This window comes from Mauremys reevesii, linkage group 6 (genome assembly GCF_016161935.1).
Source record: "Mauremys reevesii isolate NIE-2019 linkage group 6, ASM1616193v1, whole genome shotgun sequence".
Classification (NCBI taxonomy): domain Eukaryota; kingdom Metazoa; phylum Chordata; order Testudines; family Geoemydidae; genus Mauremys; species Mauremys reevesii.
Window position 1 is genome coordinate 61267108 of NC_052628.1, and position 23948 is coordinate 61291055.

Here is a 23948-nt window from a genome sequence, read left to right on the forward strand (position 1 = left end):
CAGGATTCAACCACGGTTGCTGAAATGATGCTGAAGAGAGCATGACTTTTTACAGACCTGCTGCTAATCATCATCGGCAGTGGTTCAGCTGCACCTGTTGTCCACAGCAGTTCACTATTTTAGTGCAAAGATACTGTAGAGTTATGGATACAAAAGATTTTGCAGTATAGTTCTGTTTCATGCATTCAGAGTTTTCAAGAAAATTCTCTTTTCCTTTTGGACTAGAGTTTTCCATGTATAATCTCTTCCCATAGTTAAGTGTGCACTTTCCAAATCCAGGTTTCTTATGTTAGATGTTCAAAAATTTAAAACTTCTGTACTAATATTCCTTGAAGTTGGCTTCACTTTAGATCTTAGCAAGACTAGCAAAATGCCTTGTTTGAAGAAAAAGTTTAAAGTTGGCTCACTGAAGTGGTTTTCTTTACTTTAAATCTATGTGAATATAAAAAGATTTAAAAATGAATATTCAAAAGAACTATTAACTTCAAATCTACTGTAAATTGATGCAGCATTAAGATTCTATAATTAGGAATCGAAAAGTCAGAACATGTGAGTTAGAGTTTTTAGAACAGCCTTGCAGTGGACAGGACACTAGTCTGGGGCTTGGGAGAGCTAGCTTCAATCCCTTGCTCCTTCACAGACTTCCTGTGTGTTCTTGGGCAAATCTCTCTCTGCCTCAGTTTCCTACCTGTAAAATGGGGATAGTAGGACTTCTCTACCTAACAGGGTGTTGAGGATTAAATATTGTGGGGTACTAAGATACTATGGTGATATGTGCAAGGAAGCAAGGTTGTGTGAAATTTAAGGTTGTTTAACCTTAAAACCCTAAAAGACACTTCATGGCTTTTAAGCCAGTGATTTTCAATGCAGTAAGATGGAGTTGGGTGTCCAACTCTTTTGAATTTCATTAGCAACTGGGCAACTAACTCCCTTCAGCTCCTTTGAAAATCCTAGCCCATGGCCTTAAGTGTGTAACCTTAAATTTGCATTATTGTGTTTTTGCATTTAACCATGTAAGACACACGAAAATGTTTTGCTCTTATTCTCACATTCTTCTTTAGTAGTTTGTGGACAGTCACCATTTCATGATGTGTGTGTCTTATTTCATGTTTTAATAGATTAAAAAACTGTAAGAATATTTCACTAGACTACTGTATCCTGAAAGTATCTGATATATTCAGTTATGAATCTAGTAATTGTTTCTATTATAAGTTGTATAAGCCTACAGGTGAAACTCTATGTTTTGTGTCATTTTCCTATTATATGTGTGAAAGAAAGAGTTTTGACTTTAATTCATGAATACTAATACAGACAGATTCATAGATTCCAAGGCCAGAAGGGACCATTATGATCATCAGGTCTGACTTCATGTATACCAGAGGCCAAAGAACTGCCCCAAAATAATTCACATAAAGTGAACTCCATCTGATAATTCACATAAAGTGAATGAGGCATATTTGTCCTACATTAATGTATCTCAATTTCTCTGTTTCCAATTTATGCTACAATTTTTGATGTTCTTCACTGTCCACTTTTTGCAGTTACATGACATTGTTCCTGGGTATTCCTCAGCACATCAGAAGAGGCTAAATCTGATATTTAGGATCGTGGCTCACCCAGACCATGTAGGACACAAACACCTCTTTCATGCACATTGTAGGGAGTGCATGGGTTCACTTGCATGTACTTGGTTTAGAGCCACTTGGGGCCACCACAGTTCAATTTATGGCAGAAAGAGCAAAAGGCAGAAAAGTTAGAACAGCACTTTCTTAATTATTAAATTAAAGGTCCTATTTTTGTCACCATATTGTTCTGACAACATATTAAGCCCTTTTCTAAAATTAAAGATGGGGAATGGGAACAAAATATTGAGAAGTCATTTACCCAGTTGCATTGCATATAACTGATGTTTATGCTTATCTTTAAATGGAAGCTAGAATCCCTAGGTACTATAGCATGGAATTTATTTTCCACAACACCATCTGGCTTTTTGGCAGACCCTCAAACAATTGGAGTTGCCTCTAGCTCTGTCACTCCATGATAGAATAACTGGCTGCTGATGAGTTGTCTGAGTTTCAGGATAGCTGATATTTTCTTTTTTTATTCTGCTTGATTCACAGCAATGTGTGTCCTTTTATCTGTTTATGAAACAGGAGTAATTTAAATCTCTTCAGAAACTCTGTGTGACAGAAATGAGTGCTTTTCTACCACTTGAGCTTTCTGTGAAAGCCTACACATTTAACAGGTCCCTTTGCTGGTACCGTCTTTAATCAAATTTGGATTTTTTTTTGGCTAATCATCAGTACAATATGCAGATTGCCACAAACATTTGTACAAGCTGTTTCTTCCTACAGTGGGTCTTCAACTGCTCTCTTAAAACATGTATCAATTCCAAATATTTTAAGAATTAGCAAAAAAAATTGTAAAGAGTATTTATGTTCAAAGCAGCATTTCAAACATAGAATATGTTTATCATAATTAAACACTAACATCGAACATTGAATATCTGAATGTTGACAAGTGCAAAATAATGCACTGGGCAGCACAGTATGGGGAGGAGGTGACCAGCTCTCTGTGGAAAAAGAAGAGGTTCAGGACTATTTAGAAAAGCTAGACGAGCACAAGTCCATGGGGCCGGATGCGCTGCATCCAAGGGTGCTAAAGGAGTTGGCGGATGTGATTGCAGAGCCATTGGCCATTATCTTTGAAAACTCATGGCAATTGCGTGAGGCCCTGAATGACTGGAAAAAGGCTAATGTAGTCCCCATCTTTAAAAAAGGGAAGCAGGAGGATCCGAGTAACTACAGGCCAGTGAGCCTCACCTCAGTCCCTGGAAAAACCACGGAGCATGTCCTCAAATAATCAATTTCGAAGCACTTTGAGGAGAGGAAAGTGATCAGGAACTGTCAGCATGGATTGACCAAGGGCAAGTCATGCCTGACTAACCTAATTGCCTTTTATGATGAGATAACTGGCTCTGTGGATGAGGGAAAAGCAGTGGACATGTTATTCCTTGACTTTAGCAAAGCTTTTGATATGGTCTCCCACAGTATTCTTGCCAACAAGTTAAAGTATGGGCTGGATGAATGGACTATAAGGTGGATAGAAAACTGGCTAGATCGTCAGGCTCAACATGTAGAGATCAATGGCTCCATGTCTAGTTAGCAGTCAGTATCAAGCGGAGTGCCACAAGGGTCAGTCCTGGAGCCGGTTTTGTTCAATATCTTCATTAATGATCTGGAGGATGGCGTGGATTGCACCCTCAGCAAGTTTGCAGATGACACTAAACTTGGAGGAGTGGTAAATAAGCTGGAGGATAGGGATAGGATACAGAGGGACCTAGACAAATTAGAGGGTTGGGCCAAAAGAAATCTGATGAGGTTCAACAAGGACAATTGCCAAGTCCTGCACTTAGGACGGAAGAATCCCATGCACTGCTACAGACTAGGGACCAAGTGGCTAGGCAGCGGTTCTGCAGAGAAGGACCTAGGGGTTATGGTGGAAGAGAAGCTGGATATGAGTCAACAGTGTGCCCTTGTTGCCAAGAAGACTAATGGCATTTTGGGCTGTATAAGTAGGAGTATTGCCAGCAGATCGAGAGATGTGATCATTCCTGTCTGTTCGGCATTGGTGAAGCCTCATCTGGAGTACTGTGTCCAGTTTTGGGCCCCACACTACAAGAAGAATGTCGAAAAATTGGAATGAGTCCAGTGGAGGGCAACAAAAATGATTAGGGGGCTAGAGAACATGACTTATGAGGAGAGGCTGAGGGAACTGGGATTATTTAGTCTGCAGAAGAGAAGAATGAGGGGGGATTTGATAGCTGCTTTCAACTACCTGAAAGGGAATTCCAAAGAGGATGGCTCTAGACTATTCTCAGTGGTACCAGATGATAGAACAAAGAGTAATGGTCTCAAGCTGCAGTGGGGGAGGTTTAGGTTGGATATTAGGGAAAACTTTTTCACTAGGAGGGTGGTGAAGCACTAGAATGGGTTACCTAGGGAGGTGGTGGAATCTCCTTCCTTAGAGGCTTGACAAAGCCCTGGCTGGGATGATTTAGTTGGGGACTAGGTCCTGCTTTGAGCAGGGGGTTGGACTAGATGACCTCCTGAGGTCCCTTCCAACCCTGATATTCTATGATTCTATGGATGTACACTGGAAAACATAATCCCAACTATACTTACAAAATTAGCTGTTACTCAAGAAAGAGATCTTGGACTCATCATGGATAGTTCTCTGAAATCATCTGCTCAACGTGCAGTGGCAGTCAAAAAAGCTAATGGAATGTAGGAATGATTAGGAAAGGGATAGATAATAAGATAGTAAATATTATAATGCCACTATATAAATCCACGACACAACCACATCTGGAATACTGTGTGAAGTTCTGGTCATCTCATCCCAAAAAAGATATATTAGAATTGGGAAGAGTACAGAGATGGACAACAGAAATTATGAGGGGTATGGAACAGCTTCCATCTGAGGAGAGATTTAAAAGACTGGCACTGTTCAGTTTAGAAAAGAGATGACGAAGGGGGCGGGATATGATAGAGGTCTATACATTCATGAATGGTGTGGTAAAAGTGAATAAGGAAGTGTTATTTACTCCTTCACATAAGAACCCGGGGTCACCCAATGAAATTAATAGTCAACAATTTAAAAACAAAGTATTTATTTGCACAATATACACTCATAGGGGATGTTGTGAAGGCCCAAATTATAGCTGGGTTCACAAAATAATAAGTTCATGGAGGACAGATCAGTCAACGGCTATTAGCAAAAATGTTCAAGGACATAACCGGTGCTCTAAATGTCCCTAAATCTCAATGCCAGAAGATGGGACTGGATGACAAGAGATGGATCACTCAATAATTGCCCTGTTCTGTTCATTCCATCTGAAGCATTTGGCACCAGCCACTGTCAGAAGACAGGATACTGGGGTAGATGGACCACTGGTCTGACCCAGTATGGCCATTCTCATCTCCTATTTGTGCCTTTGAAAATCTCTCATTAAATGGATAGATTTTTGATCTAATAACTGCATTTTAAAGGGGCTTTCTGAATGGAAAATTAAAATAGTAACAATACTAAAAGTATTCTTCTGAAGCATCATACATTATACTTTTATAAAGACCAACAGAGTTAGAATATAAAGTTAGAAGGCTATTGAAACACCGAGTAATTTTCAAGTACAGCAACATAAACTGTAACTTTTGTCTCCCTTATCCTATGTTAGAATTTATTAAACTTGTTCACATTCAAATGCATCAGTGACAAGATGGATAATGTAGATATCATCAACAATTATCATTTTGAGGTGTTTTGCTTAGCACCGAAGTAGTCCAGCACACTAGGACACACCACTTGCTTTCTCTTCACTTCATGCAGCCACCTGCACATAATAATGTGTGTGTGTGTGTGTGTGTGTGTGTGTGTGTGTGTATATATATATATATATATATATATATATGTGTGTGTGTGTGTGTGTGTGTGTGTGTGTATATATATATATATATATATATATATATTTATATAAAACTTGTTCACATTCAAATGCATCAGTGACAAGATGGATAATGTAGATATCATCAACAATTATCATTTTGAGGTGTTTTGCTTAGCACCGAAGTAGTCCAGCACACTAGGACACACCACTTGCTTTCTCTTCACTTCATGCAGCCACCTGCACATAATAATGTGTGTGTATATGTACACACACACACACACACACACACACACACAGAGAGAGAGAGAGAGGTATTCGGGAATGAAACAAAATTTCTTATACATTAAGGGCAAGATGATTGTCTTTATAGAAGGGCCTCATGGAGACTGGGTGTCAAATGGAAATGCTGAAGTTGCTCAAGAAGTCAAAATCCATTTACAGAAAGAGACCAGAATCCTTACAGATACAAGCATAGAATCAGACTAATTTAAAGTTTCAAATACAGCTAGTGTAGTGCAGTAGATAGGACACTTGAGTGGGACTCTATTTAGACAAGTCACTCCACCTCTGTTCCACTCCCCGACCCCAACCCCACACATACAGAGTCAGTCTGGTCTACCCAGTATGAAAGTTCTTTGGGTCAGGAGCTATCAGTTCCTATTGTGTTTGTAGTATAATGGGACCCCATCCCAGCTGCAGTATCTAAGCACTACTGTAAAAATAAGTAACAAAAATTCTCTACCTATTTGTGAACACACTCCCCAAGCACAATTAAAAAGTGTACTAAAATACTGCTACTACTGTCTACCTATGTAGATTTACTTACCCACTGGAATTTAAAACAATTCTTATAAGTACACTCTCTGGAACCCGTTGTTCTGAAAGTAAGGTTAAAATATAACTTTATGTATTTTTTAGTGTTTAACACTGTTCTCACTGATCCTTTTTCCTCCATATTTTTTTTCAGAAGAAGCCACATTAAAACTAGAATTCTATCCCATGTAGGTGAGATTTTTGCCTAATTTGGGTAGGAGAAAGGTAGCTCTCATTTGATTTGAATAGAATTTAGCATTCTAGTACCTGGATTTTTCATTGACCATACCACAGGACAGTATCCATTAGAAGATATGCAAGAATAAAAGAGGGGAAGAATAAGTCAAGAGGAGCATCTGACCCAAGAGACCATATTTCACTTATGCACCCATCCCAAACTAAAGAAAAACAGTTGATAAAATTAGAAGTAAAATGTTAGCAGCACAGGAGATATGGACACTTCAGAAAAATGAAAGAATTCCTAAATCAGGGCCAGGAAGGCTTAATCAAGCTCTGTCTCCAGAAAGCAGTCCAGACAACTAAGGGAGATACACAGAGGGAGTGACACCATCTACACAACTCCTATGAGCAAGACTACCTGCCAGGGTTAACAGAGTTGGGCTAGCAGGGTTTATACTAGCATTCTAAATATAGCTGTGAAGACAACACTTTTAAAGTTGCAGTTCAGGCTGACACTCAGGCTCTGAAGCTAAGGAAGGGGGGATGGACTTTGGAGCCCAAGCCACAAGTTCAAAGTGCTGTCTACACACATATTTTTAGAGCAGTAACGTGAGACATGTTACCCTAAGTCTGTCAACCCAGGTTAGAAGGCTTGCTCCTGTGGGCTGTGTAGATATACCCCAAGTGAGCAAAACCACCCCTTGTCTAGATTTCAGCAGCTAGGGTTGTCCTGCTGGCCAAAAAAGGCAAGACCGATGAAGCTCATGTTCTTTATCCAGGAAGGCCAGAGCCCTGGCCCTTTGCATGACTGGCATAAATGACTGACACAATGTTACCTGATCTCAAATGAGGCCTACCTCACTCCACCTAAAACAAGATCAATTTACCAGTTAAGTTGCTGGGCTCAAAATGCCTTTCAGCTAAGAAGCAGGTGTGCGTGGAAATGTTAAACTACAGGGCTAAGTCTCTCTCTACTCTGAGACCTGAAGCCTACCAGCCTTTAAGAAAGAATGGTACACAACAGAACTGGAGGGCCACTGGTTGCAGACCATTCGCTGTCAAAGCAGCAAAGTTAGGATTTCAACCTCTGTGCCATCCTTCAATGTACTTCAGTGAAAGAGCAGGGGATGGGAATCTCTCTCAAGAAAGAAACCTGCATAAATTAACCAACCTCTGACAGAAACAGAAGAGGGCTGAGGGAAAACATTCTCCAAAGAAACACAGACATCTAACCTAAGAAACTACAACAGCTGCCCACATCTGCAAGAGACAGAGAAATAATTGCTGAGCAGAGTCAGCCTGCCAGACCCTTTTACTGGACATATAACATTACAAGAACTTTGAATTTTTCCTGTTTTCATCTACTTCTAGCAGGACTCAGGCATGGAGAGGATTCTCAACTTTCTCAAAGTATGTTTTTTATACATTAAAAAAAATTAAACAAGACCATTTGAAAAGTATATTTATGCAATATAAAATAGTTTACTCATTTTGAACAATGTTACCAAGCCCAAGAGTACATTAAAATATATTTACCCATTATATGTTTCAGAGACACCTGCGAATGGTTCATTCCCACATTTAGAAAACAGAAACACTGTGTTCAATAGTAGAGCCACTGAGCAAGTGCCTAACATGAACTTGATTATGTTTTTGCAATCCAGTTTGTACTTGGAAACCAAGATGCCACTTATGATTTGGCCTAGTGCTGCTCCTGGAATTAATACAATCCCTAGAGGAAAATTAGACACCAGCAATTACACAAAAATGTAAGACATAATTAAGCAATTTAGGATAATTTCATATTTGAAAAATCAAAATTTATTTATCCTGAGTTTTTGTCATTTTCAAACTATATTACTGGAATTTCAAAAGGCATGATTAAACTTTTATAACAGTTCTCACAAAAATAACATGAATTATTCTCTTTAGATTTATATGCATGCATCTGTGGCCTCTCATTATTTAGCTGTTGTTTCAAACTTCTTATTGCCAAAGGCACGGCCCAATCTTAGATTTTGTGGTAGACACATCAGATTAATATAGCACTTCCTCACACACTCAAAGTCTGCACCTTTTTAGTGCACCCTTCAGTCAGCTGGAACTAGGGTGACCAGATGTCCCGATTTTATAGGGACAGTTCTGATTTTTGGGTCTTTTTTTTATATAGGCTCCTATTACCTCCCACCCTGTTCTGATTTTTCACACTTGCTATCTGGTCACCCTAGCTGGAACCTTCCTCCACACAATTTACTGCTATTTTAAGCACAAGATTTTCCATAATGAGTTCCAAGGATGTGCAGATATTGGGCTTTTTGGTCCTCCAAACCCCTTGTCAATTTCCCCACCCCATTTTCTGAGGAATTTCTGGGGTTAAAAAAACAAACAAGAAGAAATAAAAGGATGAGACCTGCCAGGAAGGCAAGGAAGCAGTAGAAGTAAGTACCTTCAGCAGAGATAGCTAAATGGGATAAGTGGAATCACAGCAACAACTGAGGTAACAACTCTTGCAGGGAACTCCTTCACTCTGGTCAAAGAAGCAACAGATTGAAAGGTTCCAAGGGCAGTAATTGTGGTGTGGGGTAGCTCACTGATAACCAAGAGGGTCCAATTCCCCTCTGCTCAGCCAATGATGCCAGCCACGATCACACACTTGTTACATTTTCAAACAAGCACCTTTGTGCTTCTCCCATTCTGCCCCTCATATTTTATAAGAGCTTCCCATCAACATCTGCAAAAACTATTTTATTAACCTCCTTAAAACTCTGTTTTTCCGTAATGCCCACAAAATCTTAACAATTAGGCAGTGGACTCAGCGCACCAGAAGGCTAATTGTCTTTTTTAACCACACTGCTTTTCAGATTGCTCCATGCAATTGAATATCTGATTTGAATTAATTTCTTGCATGGTATTTTAACTTGTATTTTTCTCAACATGTTCATTCATTGTTATTTTCCATCCCTCTCTAATCTGTATACCCAAGTTCTTCTGTATTGTTTCAGTCCTCCCACTTTGATATCATTATTTCATTAAGATGCTGTTTAATCCCTTTTCTAGGCCATAAATGAACATATTGGTATTAAAGATCAGATTTAACACAGATAATTGTGGTGGCATAAAATAAGCCCCACAATAATTCCACTTCTCTTTTCTATCACAAATGAATTCTACACCCCATAACTGCTGGGAGCACAGAAGATGAGGGTCCCATGGAAAAAGAGAGCCAATAACAGTAGTCAGGGAGCAGCCAGGCCAGGGGATATAGGGTGAAGGGCAGTTGGAAGGGGAACAAAAGTGGTAATCACTGCAAACAAAATCCCCAATTGCCATTTCTTCCCCTCTACCTTAAAATAACTTTGGCGTTAAACAAACTTCAAGTGACATTCAGATTATCTAATTTCCTATGGATTAACACTTTAGCTGAATCTATCCCAAGAAAACCATAAATGGCATTCACCAGAGGTAGCAAAGGTGGAAACTGTTTTGTGAACATGACTGAAGACATTTTTATTCATATATTGTCTGTTGAATTAATTTAGATGGAATATATGGGGCCAAAGAATCAAAGGTGTTAATATAACCCAGTCACTGTTCAACATTAATTTTAAACAAGGTTCAGGGTTTGATATATGGAGACTTCATCCTACTTAATATGGAGGGGTATGAACCAGCGTTCACATCACACTTCCCATCACTACCCGGAATGGGCCAGGGAAGCTAATGATCTAACCAGTGGACCAAATTTGGAGATAAATCCTGGTCGTGTGCCAACTGAGGCCTTTAGGAAGAAAAAAAAAACCTTGTCTGACAGTGACTTTGATGGTATTAAAGATTATAACAACTGCCCTTTTTAGAGAAAAGAGATACAGTTAGTTGAGATGGGCTGGAACTGTTGTTCTTGCTCATGTTGTTAAAGTCTGGTCCCAGTTCCTAGATGACAAAATAAGACAAACACTCACACAGAAAGGGAGAGAACAGAATAGTAAAGATAGAAAATCTGATTATCTTTCACTTGCAACTCACAGTTGGAAAAACACAGGCAAGGTACATAGTTTTATCAGCTATTCCAAGACCTGTCAAATTTGTACCAGCATCAAGTTGTTAATCTATTAATTTTAGCCAGGGGCGGCTCTAGACATTTTGCCACCCCAAGCATGGAGGGTCCGCTGGTCCCGCGGCTTCGGCGGGCCGCGTGCAGGCGTGCCTGCGGGAGGTCCGCTGAAGCCGCGGGACCAGCAGACCCTCCACAGGCAAGTCACCGAAGGCACCCTGTCTACCACCACCCTAGCGGCGACCGGCAGAGCGCCCCCAAAGGCTTGCCGCCCCAGGCACGCGCTTGGAGCGCTGGTGCCTGGAGCCACCCCTCTTTTAACTTTTAGCTGCCTCTTTCTGGTCACAGGCTTGCTGCAGTGTTGCCAAATATGCAGTGTTGGCCAGCTAAGCCAGATTAGACAGAAGTAAAAAGGAGTAATTCTAATTAGACAGAAGTAAAAAGGAGCGAAACTAGAAAGAGAAGAAATAAGGTATTAAAGGAAAAAGAATACATTTCGGGGGAAGTGGAAGAGACAAAGTCTCACATCCCAGGTGGTGTTTAGGATTCAGCCAGAGCTGCTGGAGATAGCCATGTCATCTTACTCCCTCCCTCCAGCCTGATCTGCTCAGGACATCATTCAGCATTAGGGTGAAGATGATCCAGGGTCACTGGAGATGGTGGGGGTGGAAACTAAGCTGGTGAAGTTCATGCCAGTGGCCAATTTTTCTTCCCAAAGTCTTCCACGAAGGACCCAGAAATGGAGTGGTGGTTAGAATAGACAATCCCCCCATTATTTTGGCCACCAAAAGGCTTAATTTCCAACATACCAGTTTTGATTCACTGATTTCTGGTTCCACACTTTTCTTGTTCATCAAGCATGATCTTAACACGGTACTTGAGGATCAGCAGGCCTTTTTGTTTTGACTAATTCAGTCTGTCTCTGTTTTGCACCATTTCCCTTCAACGTTTGTTGTTACAGGTTATTGTGACATTTATGAATTTACACTCATTTTTTACAGTTGAGCTCACAATTAGGGTAAATTTGTAGGCCAAATTATCACAACACTGTCTATCCCTACGAGTGATAAAAATGCCTGGAGTTCTGTTGATGCTACAGCTTCTTCTGGTAGAGTTGCACCACTAGTGAATTACAGGTGATAGATGTCCTAGTGTAGGCAAGGGCACTAAGTGGAACGGTGTTGGAAAGAGTCCACTGCTGCTCTGAAGTTGGCATTTTGTATTAAAAAGACAATTTTTTGCTAAAAATATGTATATATTAAAGGTTAGAGAAACTCTACAATTGCAAGTACGTACCAATCCCAAATTAATTTCTCTCCTCTACCAGCTAATTAACATAGGCAATACAATATATATACCACAAGATATTTTTATTTAAAGAGATTAAAAAATTGAAAAGCCACTTTACCTCCTAGTGTAGCTGAATAACTGGATGACTGTCCAAACTGATTTTCTATAAATTTTGGCAGAAATGTGGCAAAGCCCGTGGCAACTAAAGCTTCTGTAGAAGCAGCTATTATTAAACACATCAACACAGGATTCTTCAGCAGTATCTGGGAGGGAAAAGCTTATTTAGTATTCTGTACATTCCTTCACTATAGTATTATTATTACTGAATGTGTTTAAAAATAACATTTTAAATGTGCTGATACCCAAGACTTTTAAACCAAAGTATTACAAACCCTGAAATTCTGAATATGATTTTCTACTCTTCCACAACTGAAATAGATTTATCATAAATTAGTCTCAAAGGATTATTTTCTCCAGTACACATGAATTGTCGATTCTAGTTTTAGATGTTTGAGCGATACGATTTCCATCTATTAGACTGTGCTAAAGCCTCCCAAAGGAAGAGATCATATTGCCAGGAAGGCTAAATAACAAGAGAAAGCAAATTTTCACCTTTATTTTGCATCCTCTTATTTCTAACTATATTCTCTTGGGGAGGGATTTGGGGGCTAAAAGTTTATGAGTGATTAGGGAGAAGCAAGGAGATAGGCTATATGTACTCTGCGCTTTTGTCATTAAAACTTTTGTTGGTCAGGGTGTGAAAAAACAAACACCCCTAACCGACAAAAGTTTTAACAACAAAAAGCATTGGTGTGGACAGCACTTTGCTGGCAGGAGACATTCTCCTACCAACAAAGCTACCTCTCCTCATTGGGGGTAGTTTTATTTTGCTGGCAAGAGAACTCTGGCATATACAGGATGCCATCCAGGAAGAAATTATCTGGCTGGAAACTGATTGTCCTCCTATTCTGTCTGCCACTGCTACGAACAGCTGGGAATATTTACAGAAGCGCCTGGGTCTGTCGAGGTAGAACATTAGAGTTCTTCTGACATCCAAGTTATGCAAATGTTCTTCCTCCCTGCTTATATGAAGCTTCCAATGGAATACAAGCAAATAAATTGGGTGGTTTATATGGTGAGATGAAACCACCTTTAGGACGAACTTTGGATGAAGACACAGGTAAATCTTTTCCTTAAAAAAAGATTGTATATGAAGGCCCCAGCATTAAGGCATGCAGGTTCCCTACTCTTTTGTTAAGGTAATGGCCATCAAAAATGCCACCTTCATTGACAGATGCAGTAGAGAGCAGGTAGCCAGCAGTTCAAATGGGGAACCCATAAGTCTTGACAATAGAATGGAGAATCAGTGTTGACAGGACTATGCTGGGGCTATAAGTATGACTCTGGCCTAGTCCTCTCTCATCTTTAGTAATAACCTGTGAATGAGCAGGATTGGTGACAAACTGTAGGTGAGTCTGCCTGACCACAGCTGTTAAAAAGGCAATTATCACAGAACACAGGCTGTAACCCCATAGATAGCAGAACTGCTGACAGTTTCTGTTGGACTTTGTCATAAATATGTCTCCTTGGGGAAACCGCCACAGCTGGAAGATGTATCTGGCCACATCTGGTTGAAAAAACCACTCATGGTAACTCATAAACAATCAGCTCAGGTGGTCTGCTAGGTTGTTTTGTGCACCCAGCTGATAAGATTCTTATAGTTCTATTGAGCTGTCAATACAGAGCTCCCAACATTGCTTCTTGACAGAGTGAAGAAGAGTGGGCTCCCCCTGCTTGCTGAGTTAGAACACTGCTGCCTTGTTGTCTGTAAGGACTAATAGACTGTTTCCCCTGATCTGTAATAGCAATACTTGGCATGCCACTCTGGCAGCTTTCAGTTCTCTGTCACTAATGTGTAAAGCTAAGTCTTTTGAGGACCATACACCCTGCATTATTAGAGGATAGGTTGGTTCCCCATTCCAGAGCAGATACATCTGCCACCAGCATGAGTGTCAGTTGCAGACAGGTAAACGGAACACCTACACCACCAAGTCAAGCTCATGGTAGCTTGGGAAGTTGACTGATGCCAGCCATTCCTGCAGAGATCTGAGGCTCAGTGTGACATACTGAACCACCTAAGTGCAAGAGGCCATATGTCCCAAAAGTCTCAAACAGTTTTGTGCTGTTGTGACCAGGTTAGTCTTCAAACCTATAACAATTGATCAGATTCTTCTGGACTCCAGGTTCTAGGCAAAGGCCTTGGCTTGAGATGAGTCCAATAAAGCCCCTATAAACTCTATCCTCTGGATCTGGGAGAGGAGAGACTTTTCTGTGTTGACTAACAGTTCCAGAGTTTTGAATGTTGACTAGATCAGGGCAACACTGCTCTGAACTTGCAGTCCAGACTGCCACTTAATGAGCCAGTTGTCCAGGTAGGGATAAAATTGAAATCCCAATTTATGGGGAATGCAGCTACTACTGCCATAACTTTTGTAAAGACCATGGAAGCTGTTGGCAGGCCAAAAGGTAGTATATTGAACTGGTAATTATTTTAATTTACCAGAAATCGGAGATACTTCCTGTAAACTTGGTTGATTGCCACATGGAAGTAGGCATCTTTTAAGTAGAAGGCAGTATACCGCTCCCCAGGACCCAGAGAGAGCCTTCGGGAAGCTAGGTGACAATGTGAAACTTTCTCTGTTTTAAGAATTTGTTGAGCTGATGCAGGTCTAAAATTGGTCCGAGACCCTCTCCCCCTTTGTTTCTGGGATTAGGTAACAGCAGGAATAAAACCCCTTCACTCTCAGACCACATGGAACCTCCTCTTTGGCTCCCAAACAAAGCTTCAATTGTACTTCCTGGATAAGGAGTTTCTCATGAGAGTGGTCCCTGAAGAGGGACAGAGAGAGCGCGAAGGGAGGTGTAAAAGCAAACTGGAGAGTATATTCCACCTCCACAGTGCTCAAGACCCATGGGTCTGAAGTAATTTGCGACCAAGCACCGCAGAAGTGGGACAGATGGTTTGCAAAGGTGAGGGAGTTTGGGTCTTGAGAGATGGACACTGGTATACCAACTTGACCAGCCCCTCAGAATGGCTTCCCAGGTGTCCTGAAGGGCCCAGAGCTGGAGTTGAAGCTATAGGAGTGGAAGGCCTAAGCCTATAACCCCTGGAGATTTTTTGACAGGTCCTGTCTATGAGCTGATGTAATTGCCACCCAGGATTCCACTTTCCTTGATAGTAGATGAATTGACCAATTCGGCAGAAGTTCAGCAAGGGGGTCCATGAGCAAATAAAGCACTTTACTTAATTTCCATGTTGTAATGATCTTTCTCACTGGAGGAAAAATATGAACCATCCCTGTGATAAGTCTTTTCACTGACTGATGAGAAAAAAACTGTACCTCCCTCTAGTGGAGGATGAAATGCAGTTATCACTGCCAAATGGACTTTAATTGAAGCAAAAGATAGTCCTGAATGCTTTAAAGATAATAGGGAATATATAATTGTAATAGAACATTGACATGGAGCAACTTTTAGACTTTGCTTAAAAAGAAAATGTTTAGAAAAATATTTCCATTTGGCAGTGTATGTAGTCCTAGGGGATAATTTTCTACTCTGAAGAAGAATGTTCTGTATCTCTGAAGAACACTCTTTGTCTACTGAGAGCATACAGATATTATCCAGGCCATGTGATGTAAAGAGGCTGGGTTTGGGTGGAGGATCAGACTGTGACACTGTGAGAACAATGTTTCCGAACGGGGAGTGTGATAAATTGATGATTTGACAGTAGCATTAGATCTGAGAACCAAAATTGGTAAGGCAAAGGGGGAGACACCATTATAACTTGAGCCTTCAATTGCCTTATTTTCTGTAACACCTCTAGGATTAGGGGAAATGGGGGGAAAGCATACATCAAATGACATGACCAAGAAATCATGAAGGCACCTGCTAGGGATCCCAAACTCTTTCCTGTTTGAGAAAAAAATATCAGATTTTTCCTGTTTTGAACTGACACAAATAAGTCTATTTGGAGAAGTCCCCACAGCTGAAAAATTTGGTTTACTAGTACATTTTTTAATTCTCACTCAGGGGACAAAGACATTTTCCTGCTGTCAGACTGATGTGATTCTGAATGCTCCATTCCTTCACTTTTATAGCTTCTTGGCAAAAAAGGTCTGATCTCACACCTCCCTGTCTTTAGTTTTTAGATGATAAGCAGCCATGGAATTATCCATGAGTATATGGATTGAAGAATTCTTAACACTAGATGGAAACACTTTGCAAGCTAATCTCAATGCTCTTAGTTCTAGAGCATGTATGTGAAACATGGATTCTAGATGAGATCAGAGGCCACAAGTCTGAAAATGGAAGAAGGTCTCAGGCACCACCTCCCACTAGTCAGGCCTAGTATTTGGGGTAGAGGTCGAAGCCAGAGGTAGGGTCCGGACTGGGCCAAGGGTAGCACTGGAATCAAGATCTGGGGAATGGGCAAGGTCAGAACCAACATCAGAGTCTGTAGACAAGCCAGAATCAGTACTGTAGCTGGAGTTGACGTGCTTTTGGAAGGGACTGGAAGGGCGAATTGAATTCCCACACATACTGTTCCCTATATCATCCACCATTCCATTGAGGATAAAATTTGATCTGGAATCAGTTCCTTCAGTGACATACAGTGGATTGTTGGTCTATAAACTGACTTGTTCCATGTTTAAATGGTCTCAGATGTAATCTGGTGAATAGGATTACAAATGTACATGCAGCCATATGGCCTAGAAATTTGAGGCATTTTCTTATTGTTGTTTGAGGGTAAGTACAGAAATCATATTTGTTTTTATTTTTTGAAATCTGTCTGATGGAGGAATGCTCTTGCTGCTACTAAGTCCAGGAGAGCTCTGATGAACTCTGTAGATTGGGATAGAATCAGAGTTGACTTTTTAAAATTGATCCTCAAACCCATGGATGAAATTAAATGAATCATTTTCTTTCCTGAAAGTACGCTTGTGTTCATGAATTCCCCTAAACATCTATGTATGGGTAAATGTGGATTCCTTGGCTGAGTAGATGGGCTGGTACTACTGATAGATGCTTTGTGAATACCCTCAGTGCCAATAAAACCCCAACACTCTCAGTTGGTAATGACTCTCCAGAGCCAGAAAATCTAGGTGCTTTCTGTGTGGGGGGTATATTTACACATGAAAATAAGCATCCTGTAAGTTGAGGGTAATGAACCAATTCATGGGATCTACAGCAGGGATAACAAGAAATGAAAGTTACCATATGGAATTTGGCACATTGAATGTATTAATTGAGAATCCTGAGATCTAGAATCAGGCACAAACTTCCTTTCTTTTTCAGTATGAGGAAATAAAGAGAATAGAAGTATATCTCGATATATTCCTGAGGCACTAACTCTATTGCCCCAACTTAATTAGTGCTGTACTCTCACACTCACAAAGGGTCTAGGAAAGACAGGCAGACTACTGCGCAGACTTCAGGATGCTTACAAAGATGATTTAGAACCCTTTGGAATCTCTGTTGATGATTGGGAAAGAAGGGCAGAATGCTACTCTGGTTGGCAGAGTCAACTTGTAAATAGAGGTGTACTGGATCAAGCTTTGTGATGACTGGCATCAGAGGAGGAAAGAATCTGCTGCTTGGATTCAGAGCATTGCTAGTGCTAGTTCATGGGTGTGCCCTACCTGTAGACTGTCACTTGTGCATCAGACTCAGCAGCCATCAAAGAACTCGTTGGTGCATATACCATGCTCAGTAAAGAGTGACAGTGCCATTGAATTAGTTCATCTATCTCCTGGAACAAAACTCTCATGAGAGTGGCCCTGAAAGGGGACTAGAATGGGTGGGATGAAAGGATTGAAAATGAATGATATAACCATCACTGATGACTTGAAGGACCCATTGATCTGTGATGACCATCACCCAAGGCTCCTGGTAATCAGAAGGATGGAAACCAAATGCTGGAGTAAAAGGGTAAAGATCCTTGTAGACTAGTCCAAGATCCTTAACCAATGCATCAAATCTGATGTTTGATGTGCCTGACTCGACTGATCAGTTATAGGAGAAGAAAGTGGAACTAATTTCTTTTTCTGATATCTGTGTTTCCTTCTGAGTTGCTCAGAAGGCCTCTGATGATGATGAGGAGGAGATGATTCTACATGTTTTTACATCTAGAGAATGAAGACTGAAGATGAAACTGTTTCTTTTTAAACATAGTAGTATATAAACCAAGTGATCTGAATGTGGATCTTGAGTCTTGTAATGAATGCAAAGACTCATCAGTTTTAGTACTAAATAGACTGTGGCCCAAAAATGGTAAATCTTCAGTGGTTGCTTGTACATCTCTTGGTTAACCTGATGCAAATAACCAAGATGAGCATCTCATCACAATACCTGTAGCTACTGCTCAAAACACCACAATCCGCAGCATGTAATGCAGCTTGAAGAGAGGTTTTAGCAATCAGTTGACTCTCTTCACAAAGAGCTTTAAATTCATCTCTAGATGCTGATGGTAACTTATCCTTAAAATCTATCCCACTGTAGGTAATCATATTTGGATAGAATAGCTTGATAGGAAGCTGAAATGTAGCTTTTCTTCCCAAAGAGATCCAGTCTCTAGGATGCTTTCTCCTTATGAGTAAAATTTCTTAATTGCTTAGTTCTCTCATTGGCAGCAGCAATAACCAATAATGATAAAGCCAGATGGGTAGAAGAATGTTCATAACACTTGGATGGTACCTGGTATCAACAATCAGTGTGTTTTGAAGTAGCTGAAATGGAAGAAGGTGTCAGGCACCACCTCCCACTAATCAGGCCTAGTATTTGGGGTAGAGGTCAAAGCCAGAGGAAGGGTCTGGACTGGGCCAAGGGTAGCACCGGAATCAAAATCTGGGGACAGGCCAAGGTCAGAACCAACGTCAGAGTCTGTAGACAAGCCAGAATCAGTACTGTAGCTGGAGTTGAGGTTTAAGCCAGGGATCAAAGCTGGGTAGTCAGGATCCAGAGACAAACCAAGTCAGTATTGTAGACAGGGTCCAGTTACAAAGAGGGTCAAAGCCAAGGTCCAGGTCAAATCCAGGCTCCAGGAAGGGTCAGGAAGCAGAGGCAAGGCTAAAGAGAGTCAGTAACAGGGCTGCAGCAAGGTCCGAGTAGGGCATGGACTAGACTGGAACAGGACTCAAGCAAGGCTGGGGCAGGAACAGGATCAAGAGCAGGCTGGGAATCTCGAGAGTATGATACAGTGCGAGGCAACAGGAGGATTCCTGGCCAGGTAGTGCTGTTGCACAGATTGATCTGCAGCTCTAGTAGGGTTGGGGAAATACCTGAGCCTGGGGGTCATCTGACCCCGTCTTGGCTCAGGGATAGGTTGCTGCCTCATGCTAGAGGGCTAAGTCACTGCAGGCTCTGTTGGAAGGGTAAGTCAGTGAAGCTGGATTGTTCCTGTATGCCTGAGTGGTTACTCACCTCAGCTCTGTTGGAGGGGTAGCTGAGCGAGCAGCCGTGGTTTGGCTGAAGGTTTGCCTCACAGCAGTGGTAACCCAAAGATCTTTTGATGGGTGCAACATCCCTTCATTATTGGTAGTTCAACGCTGCTTTGGGATGTTGGTTGTAGGATATCAAACAATTTATACACTTTCTCCTGAATGGTCTCCAAAGGAACTTCCAGTATTTTTGCAATATGCTTCAATAATTCCTGACAGGGTTTAAATCATCAGCTGAAAATTGTGTATCAGGCAAGGGAGAAAGACCAAGTGAATTGGGAAGACTCTCTTGATGACCAGATATTTCACCATCACTAACAATTTGTTGCTCCTTCATTTCTTGAACATGACAAGGAGAATGATAAAACCATGAGAATTTGCCACAGGTGACTTAAGTATAGATCCCGTATATTATGAGACAATGTTTCACAAAAACTGTGATCCATGAAGGCCAATAAGACCATGGTTACAGACCATTTGGGAAAGGAACATTTGGCCAATATGGAGGAAACCAAGGAGCATGGTGAGAATTAACATCCTCAAATCTATTAAGAGGTCCTTCCCCATATGCCTCCTTAGATTATTTTGTTTCCATCAATCGGATTTTGGGTTTTTTTGTGGATAACTCTTATCAATCTGAAGAGGAGTCAAAGTCTTTGGATGAAAAAGTTTCTAACACCAAAGACATGACAGAAGACTGAAGGACCTGGATGGTACTCATATCCTTAATTGTATTTGTATGTTGATTCAAAGAGATTTTCATTACAAGTATCCTCACATCTTTTCAGGGAGGGAATCTGTCTGGCACCAAAATTGGGGAAACCTTCAGGAAAGCTGACTCAGGTTCTGGAGTGATGCTGATATCTGGCAAAGGCACAAAAAACCTTTTAGAGCTCAAATTTAATTGTAAAAGTTCCCATCACTGAGGACGCTGTAGCTACCTCTCTCTGCTTTGAAGCTTGTCCTGTGGCTGAAACTCAGTGCAGGCTTTGATAAAAGTAATTGGTGCCAACAAAGGAGTCACTGATGAAGACCATCCTGAGTGCTCCAGTACTACTAAATAAGGTAGATGATCTTCTTGATCTCCTTGCCAAAGACAGAGAAGGTGTCTGCACTGGTTTTCTGTTACAGTGTGGCACCACCTGCCCAAGTCCTGCTTTTTTCCCTTTCAATGGCTGCAAGGGCTCCTCAGAAGACCTCCTCTGTATTCCTGAGTCCTGGCCCCAGAGACAGGACTCAGTACCAGGAAAAGTACAGAGTCAGAGCCACAAGCTTTCAGGTGTCACTCACCAAAATAAGTTGGTTCAATAAAAAGTATTACCTCACCCACCCTGTCTCTCTAATATCCTGGGACCAACACAGCTACAACAACTCTGCATAAAGTCAGAGCCACTCAGTCCTAAGGCAGCAAAGATCCCTGACTGCTTTGATGGGTTTTTCTGAATTCCTTTTGTCTTCTTAACTGCTCCTGAATCAGATGTCACATCTCTGGTCACAGGAGAGCTGGAAGGATGAGTTATGAAAAAAGAAGCCTCTGTTATCATGGACCTTTCTATAAGAAAAAGTGTCAGTTCAGGCTGCTTCTCCTTTGGTTTGTGCTTCTTGAAGGACTTCCAAATAGCACACTTAGCAATGATATATTCCTTACCAAGGCAGTAAAGGTATTTGTTGTGGCTATTAGAAGAAAAATCCCCCCGGAGGAGGGATATGGCTTGAAACCCAGAAATATATGTTCTGCTATAAACTGTGCGCTTCTCTCTCTCTATTTTTAATCTACTACCTACAAGCTAAAAGAAACAGTAACCAGAACACTTACTCCTATTTATAAAAAAAAAAGAATCAACAATCAGTTTAATCACTAAATAACAAGGTTCCTACAAACTAACACTATGTTGTTCCAACTCACTTCCTATGGTAGTTCAAAAGAACTGAATGATGGTTGGGGTCACTGTGCCCTTTATGACTTAAAATGGGGGAAAGCAGGGGAACATGCAGCGGAAGCATAAGCATGTGCAAGCCCTACTAGATACAGCTAGAGTCAACATTCTGAACTGCTGTGCTGGGCACAATGGACACAATAAGTGGGATCCACATGTGCAGTAACTCAAAGAACAACTCAAGTTCTTTCACTAAATGAATTTTTTAAATGAACTTTTTAATGAAACCCCCTCTAAGGCATACCTTTTTTGTTAAAGAAAACACATCACTAAAGATAACTAGACAACAGCATTATCTATGGGGTTTTTTTAAATCCACCATCTTGTCAAATAATGCAATATTGAGAGATGGTCTATGAAATTGTCTTTAAAAATTCATTTTTGAATTACAGAAAAGGTGTCTAACTAGTTCCATTTCTTATTTAACCTCTTAGAACTCATTAACATGTTTCCCCTCCCAGGCTGCAAGAATGAGATTGTAAAACATAGGTAGTAGTCTCAGGAAGGAGAAATTACATATCTGATGTTGTTGTCTAATGATTTATTACATATCTAATGTTGTCTAATCTGCAAAAGAATTACAGATTTGGGATTATGTTTGGCTCAAGGGCAGTGAGAACTCAGATAACATTTTTACAAGATGCTTAAATCCCACTCTTACCACACACTATCCTTGCTCTACTCTATCAGTTCCTATTCTGAGCAAAAGGGGGAAAGCATTAAAAACATTTTAAAGCTGTACCCACACCTCTGCACTGAAAGTGGGTGGTAGAGTGTGGATCCATTACACCTTTCATCCTCAGAGAACAAGTTAATAGTTGTCTGTTTCTAAAAACAGACCAGTTGCAGTCTTCACTCTTGAGGACAAAAGATTCAGGTATGAGTCTCTAGCCAAAGGTCAGTTAAATGCAAAGATTCCTCATGATACAGTAGTAACAGAACTGAACAGTAACAACACTCTTTTGGCAACTCCAAAGCATAGTACATCCAAAATACATATGTTGTATTTAGAGAGAGATCCTATAATTTAAGGTATATAGGTTGCTGTACATCTGTAACAGAAAGGTCAAACCTGGATTCATGCCCAATGTATGATGGAAGAGTAATGCTTTGAAAAAGTATAGTCAGTCTAACCTTAGAGTCACGTCATGTTAAAATTAGTCTCCTGAAGTAACCAGAGATATACATGGATGGTTCATATAAGCCTGACTACTGATGGAAAATAAAATACTATTTTTAACCCACTTTAGATAAAAGAGCCTTTGCACTACAGAAGCAGTTTGCTATCTGTATGTGTTGTGAAAGTCTTTGCATGGTTTATCACCAGGCATCCGATTCTCCCATGAGAAGGAGGTATTTTATAGTTCATACAAGCTCTGTTGTAGCTAACATCTGAAGTCTGGTTTTCTTCTAAACTGTTGACTGCCCCTTCTTCCTGAAAAATTATTTTGACTGGAAGAAAGTTTTCAGGGTGAGGTTTTCTAAACATGATTCAAAGATTCCAATCTTCTCCCAGAGTAAACAAGATACTTTGATTACATGGCTCAGTGACAGAGTTGGAAGTTCATTCAAGACTCCATGTTTTGAAGGGGTGGAAGTTCCCTGAACACCACTTCACTGTGGTTAAAATTATACTCTATGCTACAAATAGAAGATCACAATGTAACATGTATACTTTTGCCACTATCCAGTATCTATTCCTACAGTCTTGTCCCAAAACAGAACTGGAATATTTCCCATGCAAGCCCCTCTGTAAACAGAAGTGAGTTTTCTACATGTCTATGAAGCTCATTTAAGTGGGTCAAAGTATCTCAAAATTATGTAAACTACCGTAATATGCAAAGAACAGCTAAAAATCTTGCATTGACTTTATTGTTTACCTTACCAAAAGAGCCACTGGAAAATCTTTAAAATTTTTCCCAATATTCCTGTCTTCAACAAATGCCTCACTTCCATCATCATGAGTTTCAGAAATTTTTTCAGATTGTACTTTTGCTGTACCTACAGAAAAACAAGTTTATTTTACACGATGAAAATAAGGAGTAACGTAGTGCTTGTAACAAATTTATCTTTAATTAAAGTGCAGTATTACAACAAATGCGCCATTTCCCAAAAAAGGAGACATGTAGATTTTGCTAGACACTGCAACAATGCAGAATGAAAAGCAGATCTATAATCCATTCCTATGGAAAGTAGAGCTCTGCTGAGTGTATCACAGTAAAAATGTCAACGGCAAGCATGAGAGTTGTTGGTGTTATCAGGCCCAACAAAAGAAATTTCAGATTCATTGAACCCTGTCCTGGTCATTTTACCCTATCCATATCACCTTTCTGCACCCATACTTATAACTCTCCTCTTCCTTCTCTCCTTTTTTCTGTCATTCCCCTCACAGAATGTTTTTTAAAAAATATTTTGGGAAGAGCCTGTCCTCTTTGTAATACTAGCTGTACTAACAGAAAAGGTTTTATAAAGCTCCTGAGGTCTATAACCCTGTCCTAGGATACTCGGACATGCCTCTCTGCTCCGCCTATACAGCAAGGCAGGAGGCTGAATCTGAATCAAAGGCTGCAATGCAAGACTAATTAAGTCAGTAGGAGATGTTGGGTGCTCAGGTCATTTATTTAAACACCTAATATGGACTTGGGAGTCTAATGTGAGGCACATTTTCTTTTGAAAACTTTAGCCACCACATCATTGATCATTAGCCTGCTAAACCCAGAGTTGTGAGTTCAATC

At 40.5% G+C, this 23948-nt stretch overlaps 1 protein-coding gene across 2 annotated transcripts in view; it reads right to left on the bottom strand.

Moving 5' to 3' along the window:
- SLCO4C1 (solute carrier organic anion transporter family member 4C1) overlaps positions 1-23948 on the bottom strand; it is a 100130-nt gene that overhangs the window by 20472 nt on the left and 55710 nt on the right. For both annotated transcript variants that reach the window (XM_039545470.1, XM_039545471.1), the window contains exons 6-8: positions 23099-23214; positions 11899-12043; positions 7976-8171 (exon numbers count right to left, since the gene is read on the bottom strand). In XM_039545470.1, the coding sequence (XP_039401404.1) occupies positions 7976-8171; positions 11899-12043; positions 23099-23214 (457 nt within the window). The remainder of the gene's footprint in view (positions 1-7975; positions 8172-11898; positions 12044-23098; positions 23215-23948) is intronic.